Consider the following 15,926-nt stretch of genomic DNA (forward strand, 5'->3'; position numbering starts at 1 on the left):
CTTAGATCTACTCATGCTCAATGGTTAAAAATGTTTAGATTTTTTATATGTTATGTAAAAACAAGTGTTCTACAACTTCCATGGAAATTTTTTATTTTTCTCAAAAAAATATATTTTTTTATTTTTTTTATGTAAAAACAAGTGTTCTACAACTTCCATTGAGTTGCTCCTATTGAAGAAGAAGGTCCTAGCCAAGGATTTGAACGGCACTCATCACAGTGGCAATGGCAATGAGGAAAGAAAAAACTGTAAGAAACTCAAACCTCATCATTTTGAACATTTTCAACTCAATATATTTGTCTATCAATACGATACTCTCTACTTAAGTATTTATGCATTCTATATGTTATATATAGCTTTTTTTAACTATTTTTTTTATGCAAAAGTGTATAAAAATGTGTTCCCTATCCATTTATGTGTGTATCTTTAGCGTATCTTAGCGTATCTCCGATACGATACGATACCCTCCGATACGTATCTTAATTTTGACAGACCGAATACAGCGACCGATACCGATACTTTAATCCTTGGTTCCAAGAGTCCTTTGGTTAAAGGGTAAAGTGGTATTTTGACTTTTAAAATTAACAGCAGACTAACACCATTAGACCCAGGGGAGGGGGACATAATTCGTTCAAACCTTTGGATCCACATGTAATTTCGACAAACTACAAGGGAGGGGGACGTAATTTTCCCTACAAAATAACATGGAGAGAGTTTTCGTCTACGAGTGTGGTTCATGTGTTCGGACCAATGAGAGTGTTTATATAACCACCATTGAAGATGCAGTTCTTATCTTTTATAGGGGATGGATGAGTCATTTTGCAGGGACTTGTATTTGGGCACAAAAGCCATGCTTCAGAATAGGTTTCTTCTCAAAATAAAATAAAATCTAACAAGCATCATTCATCTCCACCCCTCATTGGTGGGAAACTACACTCTAGTGTAGGGATCCCTCTTCTAGTAAATTAAATTGAATCTTGTTTCTTTGTCGGACTATTGTTCAAACCCATACAAGTACTACAACCATAGTTGGAAAACCAGCTTTTGACCACAAAGACTCGCCAAAGTCGAGTCAAAATTTGATATTTCTGGTCAAGAGTCACGAAGACTCGCCCTGTGTTAAAAAAAAAAAAAAAAAACAATACTCGAGACGAGTTAATACGATTCTAAAAAACCGAGTCTTGAAAAACCCACCGAATCTGGTCATTATATCAAAAGACACTTAAAAAAAAAAATCAAATAAAATTCTTTGTCATAACAAATCCCAAGACTCCTAGCTTAGTAACTTCTCCTACTCCTTTCCTTTTACCAAAAGGAGCTTAGGACTCAAGAAACTTCCTATGTTCCTATTATCCAAAATTCTTATTTTATTGGAAGTTGAATTATTGGAAGATATAATTTATATTTTCTAATCCTTAACCCTAACCTAACGTTCTAACCAAGAGAGAGACTCTTGCCTGCAACTCTCGAATTATTGATATGTAATTTTCTTTTTCTGCCTTTTTCATATTTTTCTGTATTTTTATGTTTTATTTATATATTTATTGCATTTATATATATATATATATAATACAAAAAACAAAACTCGGTCTGACTGGGTTTAACTAAGTCGACTCACTAGTTTTTTTATCAGATGAGTCGGATCGAAAAACCTGATTTTCCAACAATGACTACAACCACATAATTTTTTTTACCTTTTTTTTCTTGATAATCTTTTTGGGTAAGGCCACCAATATTTTTAATAAAATGATGGGTTGTGCATAGAAGACTTTTCCAAAGGGAGGAGGAAAGAGATAAATACATATCTAGATATACCATTACTATACCCTGCTTTTTTCTAAAATGAAACTGAAACCTTTTATACTTTCTCTTTTGAGTTTTCCAATTCAGTTTAGAACGAGTGTATTCATTCACCCATAATGAAAATAGAATCTCTTCATCCATGATTTTAACGTTTTGATGAAACTTTTACAGTAATGCCAAGGGCCCTTTGATTGAAAAGAAACTTTCTCCCTCAAATTACATAGACATGGACAACAATTTGAAATTTTTGAAAAATTGTTACCAAAAGGCCGACAAAATACATGATGCTATCAGTTGACACATGGGAGGCTGTAAGTGGTACATTATTTTTAACATTAAGTTTGTTTATTCACTCAGATGGAAATCTTGACTTTTTTTTTTATAGGAAAAGGAAATCTTGACTTCAGTGTCATTTGAATTGCTTGAAGGTCCACACAAGCTGATTATGCTTTGAACCTAGACAGCTTTAGGTTGGATTTGGATAGTTCATAAAACTTCAATGGCCCCTACTGAGAGGGTTCCATTATTAGTGTTGGAGATTTTTCATTATCATGAGATCAAAGGTGAATCTTTAGGAAGTAAATTAGAAACAAAACCATGATGAATTTCCTAGTTTTACTTCTTCAAAATCTTTAATATCACATTGAGAATTAATGATGACCAAATAAACAAGTCCGGATATAGTTTTAGTGCTATTGCAAAACAAATTTATATACATTAAGCTATAGCCATAAAACTTTAAGATGAGAGGACATGAAATATATCCTTTGAATCATAATGGTTTCAGGTACATCTAATACCTAACTGGGAATTCGATGCTGGTACTGATGAAAGTCCTACCCCAAAACCATATATTTACTATTTGGTACCAAAATTATTTCAATATCGTCTCATTTATTAGTGAGAAGATCCAATACTGGATTTTAGCGGGAGAGCTCTGGTCCCAAATTGACGCCCTCAATTCACATGGCCACATAGCCTACATGGGGACCACATAGGCATCCAATAGTGGAACAAGGTAGCCTTTTCACCACCCCATGTGTTTGGGTGCAAGGGCACGAGATCAAGCAGCCAATCTTTGTATCCCAAAAAACTATCATTGTTAATTTAGGCACAGGCCATATTCCAATGCATGAAGAGAATCTATTTTTTATTAAAAAAAATAAAAACAAGATTCTCTCTTCACCTTGGAAGAAGGGAAAATCCGATATAAATGTTACCCTTAATAAAGTGATATTTGTCATAACATCACCTAGTGGCAGAAGGACCACCCTACAAACCGTTTCATTGTTAAATTTCAGGTTCAAACTAGCTGTGGAAATGTTTCTCAAAACTGCTTCCCAAGCACCATCTGCCACATCTAAGTTAGTGCCTCCCAGATTTCAGCAAGCGACAAGTACGCCTTACCTTCATGACCTTCCTATAGGGCACCAAGTTTTAAGCATAAATACACCAAGAAGGCAAGTAAATGGGGAAATTAAAAGTGTGCAGTATCATAGAAATTTGGCCAGACTCTTGATTGGCAACTTCATACATTTTCATTATATCTTAACACAAATATCACGGAGGGAATATACATTGGTCAAAAAATTCCAAGGTAATCTCAATTCTTCCAGTGCAGGATTCTAATGCAATGTTATAAATAAGCCGAATAAATTTGATGGTTGGAACCACTTTGAAGAGACCCGACAACAAATAATGTGTGTTGCATCAAGAGAAAGAATTCTAACATTGTAAAATGAGACAAAATATTAAGTTGGACACTTAAAATGGAAATCTATGAGAAATCAAATGCAAAGATTCTCATGCAATTTATTTCCACGTAAGATGAGCATTTAATCAAATATAATGCAAATACAAAGCAGGAGTCCTGAAATCAACCCAGGGATAACAGAGAGGCCCAAAGATTCCAATATAGTGGCTGAATTACATTGAACCAGCACTTATCTTTATAAGGTAAAGGGGATAATTCCAAAGAAAATATACTAAAAAAAGAATAAGAACTCTGAGAATACAGATATTCACTCAACTAAGACACCCTAAATTTACTGATACAAACGTAATGCTTCACTATACAGATTGCAATCAGTTAGAAAGACCTACTGTTTCACCTACAATAATTAATATTCACCCAACAAGTGGAGAAGAATAAACAGGTACCACCACCTTCAACCATAACTCAAGCGAGAATCTAGAGGTCGCATATTAGTCTGACGCCGGGGAATCCCAATCTCACAGGCATTAACTCTGGCAGCAAAACGAAGAGAACAAAGTGACTCTCCAACTGATGATGGACTGGGTGAGATGTTGACAAACATCAGAGTCTTGGAGTCTCCCCCTAAGCAAGGCTGTTTAACAATGAATGTAAAAAGAGGTCAAGAATTGCTTATGGTCCAGGAGTAAAAAAATGCAAAAAAATAGCATAGATCATATATCAAATCAACCTAATTTAGAAAGCGAACATCACAACTGTCAACTGCATGCATATCATTGTTTCGCCAGAACAGCAATGAAATATGCGAAATACTAGTATCAAGACATAGTGAAGCAATCATTTATTACTTTTCCATGCTAGTGTCAAACTTATTCATCAAATGCCCCCCAACACACACACACACACACAAAAAAAAAAAAAAAAAAAAAAAAAAAGAAAGAAAGAAAGAAAGAAAGAAAGAAAGAAAGAAAGAAAGAAAGAAGAAGAAGAAGAAAGAAAGAAAGAAAAGAAAAGAAGAAGAAGAAGAAAGGATTATTATGATGTTAAATTCTCATGCTGCAATACTTCTTTTTCCCCTACCATTTTATAAAATAACCAAATAAATGACAGATCAGATCTGAGCATCGAGGCCAGTTTAGGACAACAAAGCTACAAAGCCACCTACAAGTAAATAGACTTCTCAGAATCCCAATGCAAGTATTTCCTTTCAAATATCATTACAAGACCCATCATCACCTTAAAGTTTAAAGATACAAAACAGAGTGTTGTTGCATTGTAAATTTGTAATTCTAGATACGAACATATTCTCAATAAAATCTGAGCTGTATAACACTTTCCATAAGGCTTTTGAGTTTTTTTCCAGGATGAGAAGAGCTTCAATGTAAAGTAAGGAAAAATATTCCATCCTACCTTTAATACAACTAAACAAAAAAACAAATCAACCTAAAATGAAATATTAAAATAACTATTCATGAATCTGGAATCCCTAATTTGAAACAAATTTCATCATTACCTGAAGAAGATAAGTAAGCTTCGAATTTCTGAAAGGTACATGATCCTCCTTCTTAGCAAGGGAAAATATTACATCACTTAAGCATTTTAAACTTAAGTTGATAGCCTGTTTATTGTTGTGAAAGAATTAGAAACTGAATTTTGAAAGAAAAGAAAAAAAGCATGTTAGGAAAAGAAAACAAAGAAATGAAAGAATCACCTGAGTTTCTTTGAGTCGGTCCCCCGTTGATCCACTCTTAGAAAGTCTTTCACTTCCAGCAAGGTCAATAAGGTTGAGTACACCTTGAACTTGTTGTTCCGTACTCTAGCAAAGCATGGAATACTGTCAGTAAATGGAAGTGCTTAACTTCTGGAGTCTATCAATGGATGGGTGTGTACCTCATTAACCCCAGATATCCGCAAGGTGAACACAAAATGACTCCTTGAAGACTGTTCATTCATTTGGGTCTTGCCCACAGATCTGAAACAAAGAAATAGCCACAATTTGTCACATCAAACTTCTACTAATAAATACTCAAATTACATGATCATTTGGAGAAAAAAAAAAATGCAGAGAACATCATATATGGAACAAAATATGAATTCAAAAACTCATATAGAGGAAATTATAATAATAGAAAAACTCATTTTTGATTCATTTACCTGTTCTGTGATGCTTGCCATAGAAGAGAGGATATCTCATTGATGCTACAGACATCAACAATTGTGAGATCAGAGACATATGTGTTGCCATTCGCATCATGTTTAATTGCATACTGCTTTCCAGCTACACCATTGTCTGCTCGTGAAATGTCTGAACCATTGGATCGATTTGTTGAAAGTAAATCACGGATTGTCTCATTATATATCTCCAACATTGAGGCCTACAAAGAAGAAATATAAATAGTTAAGATCTTGCCCAAAGAGGCATTTAAACCAATCTAGAGTATACATACCACGAGCAAGACTTTACAACTATAAACCAAACCTGCATTTTGTATTTCCATCCTTGGGATATGAGTGCCTGACTAATTTGAAATATCTGTTCCAATGAACGAGGTATTAGCCCTTTCTGCTCTTGAGCTTCTGGTTTCCCCATCATGGTATAAGTCTTGCCAGAACCAGTTTGACCATAGGCAAAAATGCAAACCTGACAATGAACCAAAGCTATCACTCATTTGGGGTCTACAATAGTAGCACCTCTCGGTGTTTCCTAATTTGAAGTAGCAAGAAGCAACTAAAAATAACATAAAATCTATTCCACCGGTTAAAAATAAGTCATTTCCAAAACATATTCCATCACAAGCACAGTCCCGTGACTATAGACCAAGTAGATAGATGATATCATAACTATTAATGAATTAACAAATTCAAATATATACGAATGAAAAATGAAAACCATAAGAAAGCACGAGTCTCATAAGTGATACTTGATTAAATAAGGGGAAAGAAAAATCACAATGAATCACCTTATAGCCATCTAGGGCACTTTGCACCAGCTGTGAAATTTCCACAAAAACATCCTGTTGTGATGCCTCGTGACTGAATACTTGATCAAATGTGAAGGGATGTTTTTGCCCTGCCGAGTATTTGAAATTCAGTTTTGATTAGGCCTACATGAGGCATAGCTGAAGAATTAAACCTTCTACAGGGGAGGGGAGAAACAACGAACCACCACTTCAATCTGTGGGGTGTGAACTGAACTTTATATGACTTACCGTTTTGCACTATGTCAATGCCCCTTCCAAGGGCTTCTGTTGAAGTAGGATAAGAAATAACAGTTGTTTCTGAGCTAGCACCATCATCCAGCAACAAGGGCCGAACTCTACAGAAGACCCTGATATTTCCTTTCAGTTCCTGGCCAGTTTACAAAGTTCAGTAAAAAGATGCAGACGGGGTCTGTGGGGGGGCATTCTGCTTGCAATTACTAAAGTGTTACCAATATGGTGTTGTGCAACTTTTTGCGTAGCTTGTCTGCTTCAATAATTTGAAGTTCTGCATCTGCTAGACAATTGTTTAAGTCTTCAATCACTTTCTTTTGCTCTTCATATTCAGTCCTTGTCTGCAAGACTGACAAATCGACTCTCTAGGCACATAAAATGTTGGTAAACAATCAGCATAACTCTATAAAGATAGAAGCCTACATCATAATGGATCAACATAAAACCATCTCCAATAGCCAAACAATTTATATGCAAAATATCATTCAAAATGACATCACCTGCAATTTCTCATTTGCAGTTGCTAACTGGTGTTGCAGTGTCTGTATTTGATTTCTCTGTGAAGAGCATGTATCCTGCAAAAGAAACCAACATGTATTGATTTACCATTACAAGGATTTGATGTTGTGCCATGAAATAAAAGGTACCAACAAACCTCCAAAGCACTAGATTTTATCATCAGGTTATCCAACTCAACAGATGACTTCCCCGTATTCTCTTGGTACTTAACTACCTCAGCTGATAATGTTTGCACCTGCAATAGCTGACGATCACGATCATCCCTCACTTGCAGGAGCTCTCCTCTAAGGGAACCCACTTCATTCACTAGTGCTTCTCTTTGTTTGATAGCCTCTTCCTGTGAAGCCTGGGAAAAGAATCACATGAATCACCTATCAAATTTTAGGCAAAGAAAATATCCTATTTTTATTTCCTCTAGTGCATTCATTATTACAATATATTGATTAACCTTTTCTCTATATATCAATAGGAAGCACATGCTGCATACCCATTGATGTTTATGCAATCTATGTATGAAAGCTAACCAACACCCCATCTTGCTCCATGTTGCACTTGCCCTTGCCCTCCCTCCCTTAAATGCTCAACACTGTCACTTTCCAAGTAAAAATTGGGAATAGTTCTTTGCATTTCCCTTTGTCTAATTGTTGTAGATGCTTTCTCATTTTAAAAAGGTCACAATAAATTCTAGGATCCCATTTCATGATTTTTTAAGTTAAAGAAAATTAAAAACTTCCAAAGCTTCCCAAATGAAAACCCATCATCTAGATAACTTATGTCCTTGGATTGGAAGCCAAAAGCAAACAAGGACAATGAGACCCAGAATGTGAAGAACAGAACAGTGGGAACCAAGTAATCATAGCTTGATTCCTTTGCCTCATTGAAGACATGTAAGTATTAGAGACTCCTACTGCATAGAACAGTGGAAACAAAGTAGCAATTTCTTGATTCCTTTGCATCATTGAAGGCCCATCAGTATCAAAGACTCCTACTACCCATAAGCGGTCTCTATGATCTCATAGCCGGGACAAAATTTTGTGACAGTAATTGTGGTAATGTGGTGAAACACAGTAAATTTTAGAGTCAGGAGCTGATGGCTACGAAGAGATAAGAGTACGAAAGTCTTCATCGAATAATGCGGCATTGCAAAGGATTACTATCATACATACCAAACTTAGCATTCCGAACCATCCAGAACATTATAGCACAGCATTGTGCTATTTTAGATTTTCTGCTACTCCCACTAGGAGCTAGTAAGAGAACCTCAACATTGCATATGACCCAAACTAGTGAATATTCATGGTGAGTATACAAAATATCTTAATTGCTACTTTTTTGTTGAGTAAACAAGGGGAAAGGAAGATATAAACGTGCAGAACAGATATACATATGGCAGTAAATGAACATTGAACCATAGAAACTTACTCTGGAATAAGTCAATTGATCCTGCAATGAATTATAGTGACCCCTTAAGGTGCTGAGATTCTCTACTATTGCAGCCTTTTCCTTTTCTACACGTTTAAGGGTCTCATTGGATGATGCAACCTCTGTCTGCAGTTTGCTGTTGTATTGCTGTAAGCTTGTGTTATACTCTTGCAATCGCTTGTACATTTCATTGACAGCTGAAATCTGCCGGACCAACATTGCAATATCAGGGTATTTTCTGGTGAAAATTAATTATGTCATAAGCAATTGGAAATACAGCCTCCACACTACCTTCTGATTCGCACTTGACAGCTCTTCACAAGTTTTCTTAAGCTCATCTGATAGAGAAGCTTTTGCACTTTCTGCAGCAACTCTAGCATCCTTTTCTCTTTTGTTAGATTCAAATGCAGCCTACAAAAATTTGTTACAAAAAATCAAATAGATCACAGCAAGAACAAAAAACTAAATAGCATAAAAATAACGCAATTTTTTTATAAGGATAACATAACCAATAGAACTGATCTTACCAACTTATCTGCTTCTTCTTTAGTACATCTGGCCTCTAAAGAAGCATAATTTTTCCTAAGCTCTGCAATAATATTGTTGGCTTCTTCTTCTTTGTTTTTCATTTGCATCTCTAAACATGTTTCGTGCAATGTGAGTCCATATAAAATGGAAAATTTTTCCAATACTACAAAAATGAAAGGGCACCAAACTTACCAAGCTCATCACGCTCTTTCTCAGTAGATTCTACCATATTCTTAAGCTTCTCCTGCTCAAAGACATGATTATCCTCGCGTTCTATAAACCATTTGAGGCAAAGACGCAGTTTTTTCACATACTCAGTCATCTGTTCACATTTTCCCTGTAAAATGAAAATTCATTCAAAAGTAAAGCAAACATCATCCAAATCAACTACTGAGGTATACTAAATGGTTCAACTACCTTGTAATCAAATTTGTGTAAAGAAAACATCATCCAAATCAACTAATGAGGTAAAGTAAACTAAATGATTCAACTACCTTGTAATCAAATTTGTTCTTCCCTTTCATCTTCTCATTAAGAAGTGCTTCAACATCCTCTAACGTGAATTCAATGCCACCACATTCAGAACTAGCAGTACTAGCCGGATAACCGGCAGCAAGATCTTGACCTGCATTCACTACAGAGAAGGCTTGGCGTGTTCGACCACTGTTCGCCGGTCCCACCATCTTTCCTGATCCAATCTTCCTACGTTTGTCTATTGGGATCTCATCAATGTTATCTTTCTTCTGTCAAATGAAGCCAAAGGAATGAATTAAAACCCTAGATAAATGAAACAAGAAAACCGAAACCCTAGAGGCCTAGAAACAGAAAGGGGAAAAACCAAACCTTACATTTGAAGGACTGCGAGGAGCAGGAGGAGGAGGAGCGCTGGTGAGAGGTGGCTTGTTCTGGCTTCTTGTTGCCATTTAGAAGTAGAGAGAGAAGAGGACAAAATTAGTGATGGAAGGTTCAGTTTGGTTCCGGTGGGACCATATTGATTGTAAATGAAGCTAGAAGGAGATCGTAGCCGTTGCTTTTACGAACAGGAACAAATTTGGGTGAGAAGATTGAAAAGGAGAGACGAAGAACTGAACAAAATTTGAAAATTAAAAAAAAATTGTTTTAAAATCTGTGTCTCTCGCTCTCAATCCTTCTCGCTGCTCTTGGTATCTGTCTTTTTCAGTTTTTTTTTTTTTTTTTTCTCCTATATTTTCTTTAGGTTCAGTTTAACTAGGGTTAGGGATTGCAGGGGAAGCCATCAAACCAAAGATTCGGGAGACGGGACTCTGTGTGAGAGAGAGAGAGAGAGAGAGAGGGAGAGATTTTGAATTTATTTTTGAAATGCGGTGTGGCGGCATTAAGGAATTCGTTAATTTGTGAGACAAATTTTAGTGCCTGAACTACCCCTAGACCCATTATTATATTTCCAAACTTCGCCCTACTTCTATAATAAAAAAGTTTCAAAGTTAGCCACTAAAGAAGTTCATTGTCTAAAATGCCCTTGCACGTCAGCATAAGGTGAAATCCGCCGAGATGAGTCACTGGAAATGGAGATAATTCCGAAGAGCATCCACTTCACAAAACAAAAACAGAAAAATAGTTTCTGTGGAGAGGTATGGATGCCGCACGGCGACACATGGGCAGGTGAAATGAGTGCCCCGGTTCCCTATGAAAGATAATAATGTTTATCTTATTGATACTTTTACATGTACACTCTCATTGGTTCATGCACTAATTATATTCCTAGATGATGAACTCTTCCAAGAAGGGTGAAAAATAGGATTTGACTTCTTTACTGTGCAATAGAGATGGCAATTCAAATCTAATGCCCTGAAATGTCTTGGCACATAAACTAACACATGAGCACGTGCCTCAAGGCGTTCCAAGGCATTGGATGTGAGCCGCTAACTCTATTGCGTAGTAGAGTATCCCCACCCAAAAAGATGCTCCTGATCACGGCCCTTATGCTAGCATGTGGGTCACAATAAAGGGTTACAGATAGACATCAAAGAGAAGTGGTTTTTAGATTTTCACAGGAATAGGGGTGTCTCGCTACCCTTTGGGTGCAAGGGCCACATGACTAGAAAGCATCGTTCATTTCTCTAGAATCCCCCCCCCCTTTTGAATCGTTAGCTCTAAAAAAGGGGTCAATTCACTCGGAACTAGGAAGCTAGTTTTCATTTTTTTACTGTTCACATTTACCCAAAGAAATGTTTTTTTTTACCGTTCACATTGTTTTGCTTATTGACTAAAGAGTAACCAAGGAAGACAATGTGGATGTGGATGTGGGTTGAGGTGGAGGTGGAGGTGGTAGTCCTTTTCCTTAGTTTCCATACTAGTTGGTGGAATTTCCATTCTGGTTTGGTGATGGGCTAAATTCTCAAACAGTTCCTTTTTCTCATCATATTCCTTTTTGGAGGCTTCTTCCTCAATGTCTCCTCTTCCAGAACCCCAAAGTGAAAGCTTCAATGAGGTTTATGTCTTATTCTATCCTTCACAATGCAGTGATGCTCCAACCTTAAATCTTTTATTTTTATTTTTATTTTTTTTTCTGTAAGCACGTTGCGTTAGACTTCACCTATTGAAAATATTAGATAATGTCTACAGGGAAAGAGTTTCTCTTTCTTTAAAACCACTGATGTGTACACCTTCTCTTTCAATAGGTGGTGGAGTCATCATTCATTTCATTTGGAGATCACATCAGGTCAGGTGGTTATGGTTTATTAATCAATGGATGACTATCTACCCTTGATTTTGATTTTATGATAAAGATATATTATCATTTCTTTCCTTGATGTGTTTATGCAAATCACATCTGCATTGGAGAAAGTGGGCTAATGGAGACCCAGCTTCCCCAGGACTCTTATCCATCTGGGTTTGATAGAAGTTAAGATATCTGTATAGAAATTGCAGAGAATGGACTAGAAACCTGAACTACCACATCAAATGAAAAGGCAACTAACCTTTTTTTTAGGAGTTTTTCCTTTCCTTAATCCTTATTATATAAAGATAGATAAAAACAGAGCATTAACATGCTTTAAAGCTTTAAGAACTCCTTTCATGTGAATGAACTCCTCTATAACAAGGAAGGCATTTACAATAGAAAAAACATAAAGTAAAAGTAGTACATTGCTTATATTTTCAATTCATCGACGACTCTTTATCTTTCGGGAATGAAGAATTAAAGGTGTGCATATGGTGAGGAAATGTTTTTATATTAACTTAGCCATTAAGGTTTGATTTTGACTGTGGCCTTTTATAGAGGATTGTATACATTTAATTCCATCTTACTAATTGCATTATCTAATGAATTAAACATGTAATTATTTTTCTGTGATTTGGATGCATATAAACTCAGCTAAGCTCACTAAGCTTTCCCAAATCCAAGGAATGGGTTGGGGGAGGGACGAAACAAGCCTTACCTAACTGTTATAAGTTATGACCTTCAACAGCCACTTCTATTGACATATGAATGACAGGACAAATACTTTTAAATGTCAAGTAGTGTTTCCATTGCTTAATTAATCTCCTGGACATGATAACAATCTTACCAAATCTAAAAACTAAGGCTACATTAGGTCTTGGTTCGCCAACTAAAGCGAGAGCCTCTCATTCTGAAATCCCTTCAAGATGGATCCATGTTTGGTGTTGCATCTTTCTCCCTGCTTTATCCTTCTTTCTCTTTACATATTTGCAGCTCAATGTGTAACCATATGGCATTATCTTTCACAAATGCTTTTCTAGCCACTTCTAATGTGTGCTTTTATATATATATATATATATATATATATATACATATAGTACAATCCATTTACAGTTAGAAGTGCCCACTCAAAAAAACAGAATAGTTTGTTAGTTGGCCTACTACTGTTATCTATACCATAAGCAAGGTTGCGTAATATTGTTGCTTAGCATATTTCAAGTTCATGTGATTCCACGAATCTATTTTTGTCAACATTGACAGGAGAAAAATACAAAGAGGAAACATATATAGTTAGTCTTTCATAGATTCATGTTTCACAATGAAAATAAACTCAGCCTTATCCCAACTAAACGGGGTCGACTACATGGATCCGTACAAGGACAATATAATAAAAATAATAATAGATAGCGAAGAACACGCAACAACAACAATAACTCAGCAATATCTCACTTAATGAGGTTTACTACATGGATCATTGCCTTCAAACAGCTCTATTCAAGATCATACTTGAGTCAAGACCTAAACTATCATTTCTTTTCTCACTACTTCTCCTAGGACCATTTTAGGCCAACCCCTAGTTCTTTCATTTCCTTCAATCTGAATCAAATCACTCCTCCGTACTAGTGCTTCTAAAGGCCTTTGTTGAACATGACCATACCACCTCAAACGACTTTCTCGAAATCTACCATGTATCGAGTCAACTCCCAAATCAGCTCTAATATAGCCATTCCATACTTTATCCTTCCTAGTTTTGCAACACATCCATCTCGACATTCTCATCTCTACTACACTTAATTTATCTATATGACGCTTCTTAACTACCAATATTCTGCCATGCCTATCACACAACACTTTGAAGTCCGAAATATTACTTTAAAGCTTAGAGGAAAATTCAATAGATTCATGTTTGTCAACATTTATATGTATGAGCTTGTACATTTTATTTTATTTCATTAGTGAAATTTATTAAATAAACAATGTGCAAAACAACCAAAGTATACAGAAATTATATGATCCAAGTTACTGTATTTTTACTGTAATAAACAATTTTATGAGTTATATTCATTGGTTTCAGACATATCTATCCAGATGAATATTAGGTTATTGCTTGCGGTCAGATCCAAAGTCTTTCAAAATGAATACTCAGTTCCCCATCAATATGCGCATTGTAGTGTTGATGTTTTTATGCCTGTCCAAAAAGGAGAAAGTGAGACAATAAATTTCAACTACATATCTATTAACACCACTGGTTCAATCAGGAAAATCTATAGTCACCTGAACATTTAATCTCCTCTTGTTCATTTCCTTTGTACTATTTTTATTTACCACCGAATTTGGTGATCGGTAGTGTCTATGCATCAATCAGAAGGGAATAAGTTAACAGTAAGAGAAGCACCAAAAGCAGAAATCTAACCCAAAGAGGTATCCATTAAATTAGTTGATTGGACTAAGGGAATGAAATCTTACTTTTTGTTGAGGAGTTGACTCTTCTTTGAAAAGTTTGGGGTGAAACTGAGAAAGTTTGGATAAATTGATTACTCTGCAAGTTTTAGCAGATTGGAAATGTGAGTTATGTTTATTGTTCCCCCTCTTTTTAAATGACAAACAAGTTCAAAGAGAAATTGCATTATTTCAAGGATCTCTAGAAACCCACCAGCATATGAGATTGAAATCCACCTCCTAGGCAATTCCTGAACATATTGACCTAAGAATGATAGCATAAATTATGTTAGTCTTGATAAAAGGAATGGAGATTAAATATGCAAATTGGTAAAGACTAAGAGGCAGAGAATTTACCTAAATTATCTTTTCCCATGATGAGAACTTGAGATCATCAGTTTTAGTCAGCTTTAATGATGTCAAGGGTAACCATCCATCCTGCATAATAAATTCCTATTTAATTTCCAAACTTTTTACACTTATTCACAGATTATTGTGTTATGTTTGTCTCGAATTCATGACCCGTTTTCGAAGAATGACTCGCTCCGACATATTTTGGCGGCAACCCGAATGGGATTTTTTATGAGATCTGTGATGGTTGTAGAGGGGTTGGGCCTATATATGTAGTTATGTACTTTCATCTTGTTGAGCAAGAAATTGTGGAATTTGGGTTTTTCATTTTAGGTTTTTTGGGCTAGTTTTTTTATCACGATTTGGGTGTTCTTGAGAGAGATCTCCATTGCAACTTTTCTTCCAACATAGTGAACCATCTTCTTCTTCTTCGTCCGAAAACATAGCACACCACATCAGTGTGTGAACCTCGTTAAATCTATGTGTCTTGTGTGAATCTGTGTTTCTTTTTTTCGTATTTGTTGGTGTTTGTTCTAACATTATATATAAATACATCATCTTTGACATTAGAAAAATAAAATGTCTAACGTTGTTTATATAATCATACCATATATATTGCAAATTTTCATTAGAGATTCAAATATTAGTTGGAGCAACAAAAACACCCTTCCTGGAGCCATTTAAAAGAATCAGTCATATATGGGCCAGATCATTAACAGAACAAACCCTTTTTCTATCCATATCCAGCATGAATGGGATAGCTTCTGATAATGATCTGCTCCATTGACCTCCATAATTCTTCAGTATTTAAATCTCTACTCATTTTATCATTTGAATCCTCAAGATTAGATGAAGAGGTCACCAAAATGTGTTGAGGTCTGGCAGTGGTTTCAAAACGTTGCTTAGATGTGTATCAATTTGGCAGTAGCCAACCATTCCAAACTTCAAAATCCACATTACTGAGAGGGGAGGGGGTGGGAGGAAAGCTAACCTCTATAAACTTCAGTACTTCTTTGAAAAGCGTTGAAAGCATGTTTGAAAAAAAAAAAAAAAAGGGCTTGTACTCTTGAGAGAGAGACTCATGGTTGACAGTGTTTTATATTATGGGGTTAAGTTTCTTGTATATACCACTTGTTAGGACCGGGTTAGAGCTCATCTACAAAAGCTAACCGATAAGGAGAGGATGCCCAAGTCTTCACATTGGGTTACCCACATTCGATGTGGGATTATTATTTTC

The 15,926-nt window shown here is 35.8% G+C and overlaps 1 protein-coding gene across 3 annotated transcripts; it reads right to left on the reverse strand.

Annotated features, from left to right (window-relative positions):
- Positions 1-3,618: 3,618 nt before the first annotated feature.
- LOC122070121 (kinesin-like protein KIN-14C) lies at positions 3,619-10,498 on the reverse strand. 3 transcript variants are annotated; one of them, XM_042634230.1, is made up of 17 exons: positions 10,047-10,498; positions 9,693-9,941; positions 9,391-9,535; positions 9,198-9,307; positions 8,962-9,081; positions 8,671-8,874; positions 7,484-7,594; positions 7,230-7,304; positions 6,948-7,094; positions 6,727-6,865; positions 6,478-6,587; positions 5,997-6,158; positions 5,672-5,892; positions 5,408-5,489; positions 5,229-5,333; positions 5,031-5,135; positions 3,619-4,151 (listed from the first exon to the last, which is right to left on the reverse strand). In XM_042634230.1, exons 1-17 carry the CDS (start codon positions 10,119-10,121, stop codon positions 3,972-3,974), a joined length of 2,340 nt encoding a protein of 779 aa, XP_042490164.1. In that variant the 5' UTR covers positions 10,122-10,498; the 3' UTR covers positions 3,619-3,971. The 3 variants fall into 3 exon arrangements, with proteins under 3 accessions (XP_042490164.1, XP_042490163.1, XP_042490165.1); XM_042634229.1 differs by having other exon boundaries at positions 7,385-7,594; XM_042634231.1 differs by having other exon boundaries at positions 7,385-7,594; positions 10,042-10,498.
- Positions 10,499-15,926: the final 5,428 nt, after the last annotated feature.

Source organism: Macadamia integrifolia, unplaced genomic scaffold, assembly GCF_013358625.1.
Source record: "Macadamia integrifolia cultivar HAES 741 unplaced genomic scaffold, SCU_Mint_v3 scaffold823, whole genome shotgun sequence".
Taxonomy (NCBI): domain Eukaryota; kingdom Viridiplantae; phylum Streptophyta; class Magnoliopsida; order Proteales; family Proteaceae; genus Macadamia; species Macadamia integrifolia.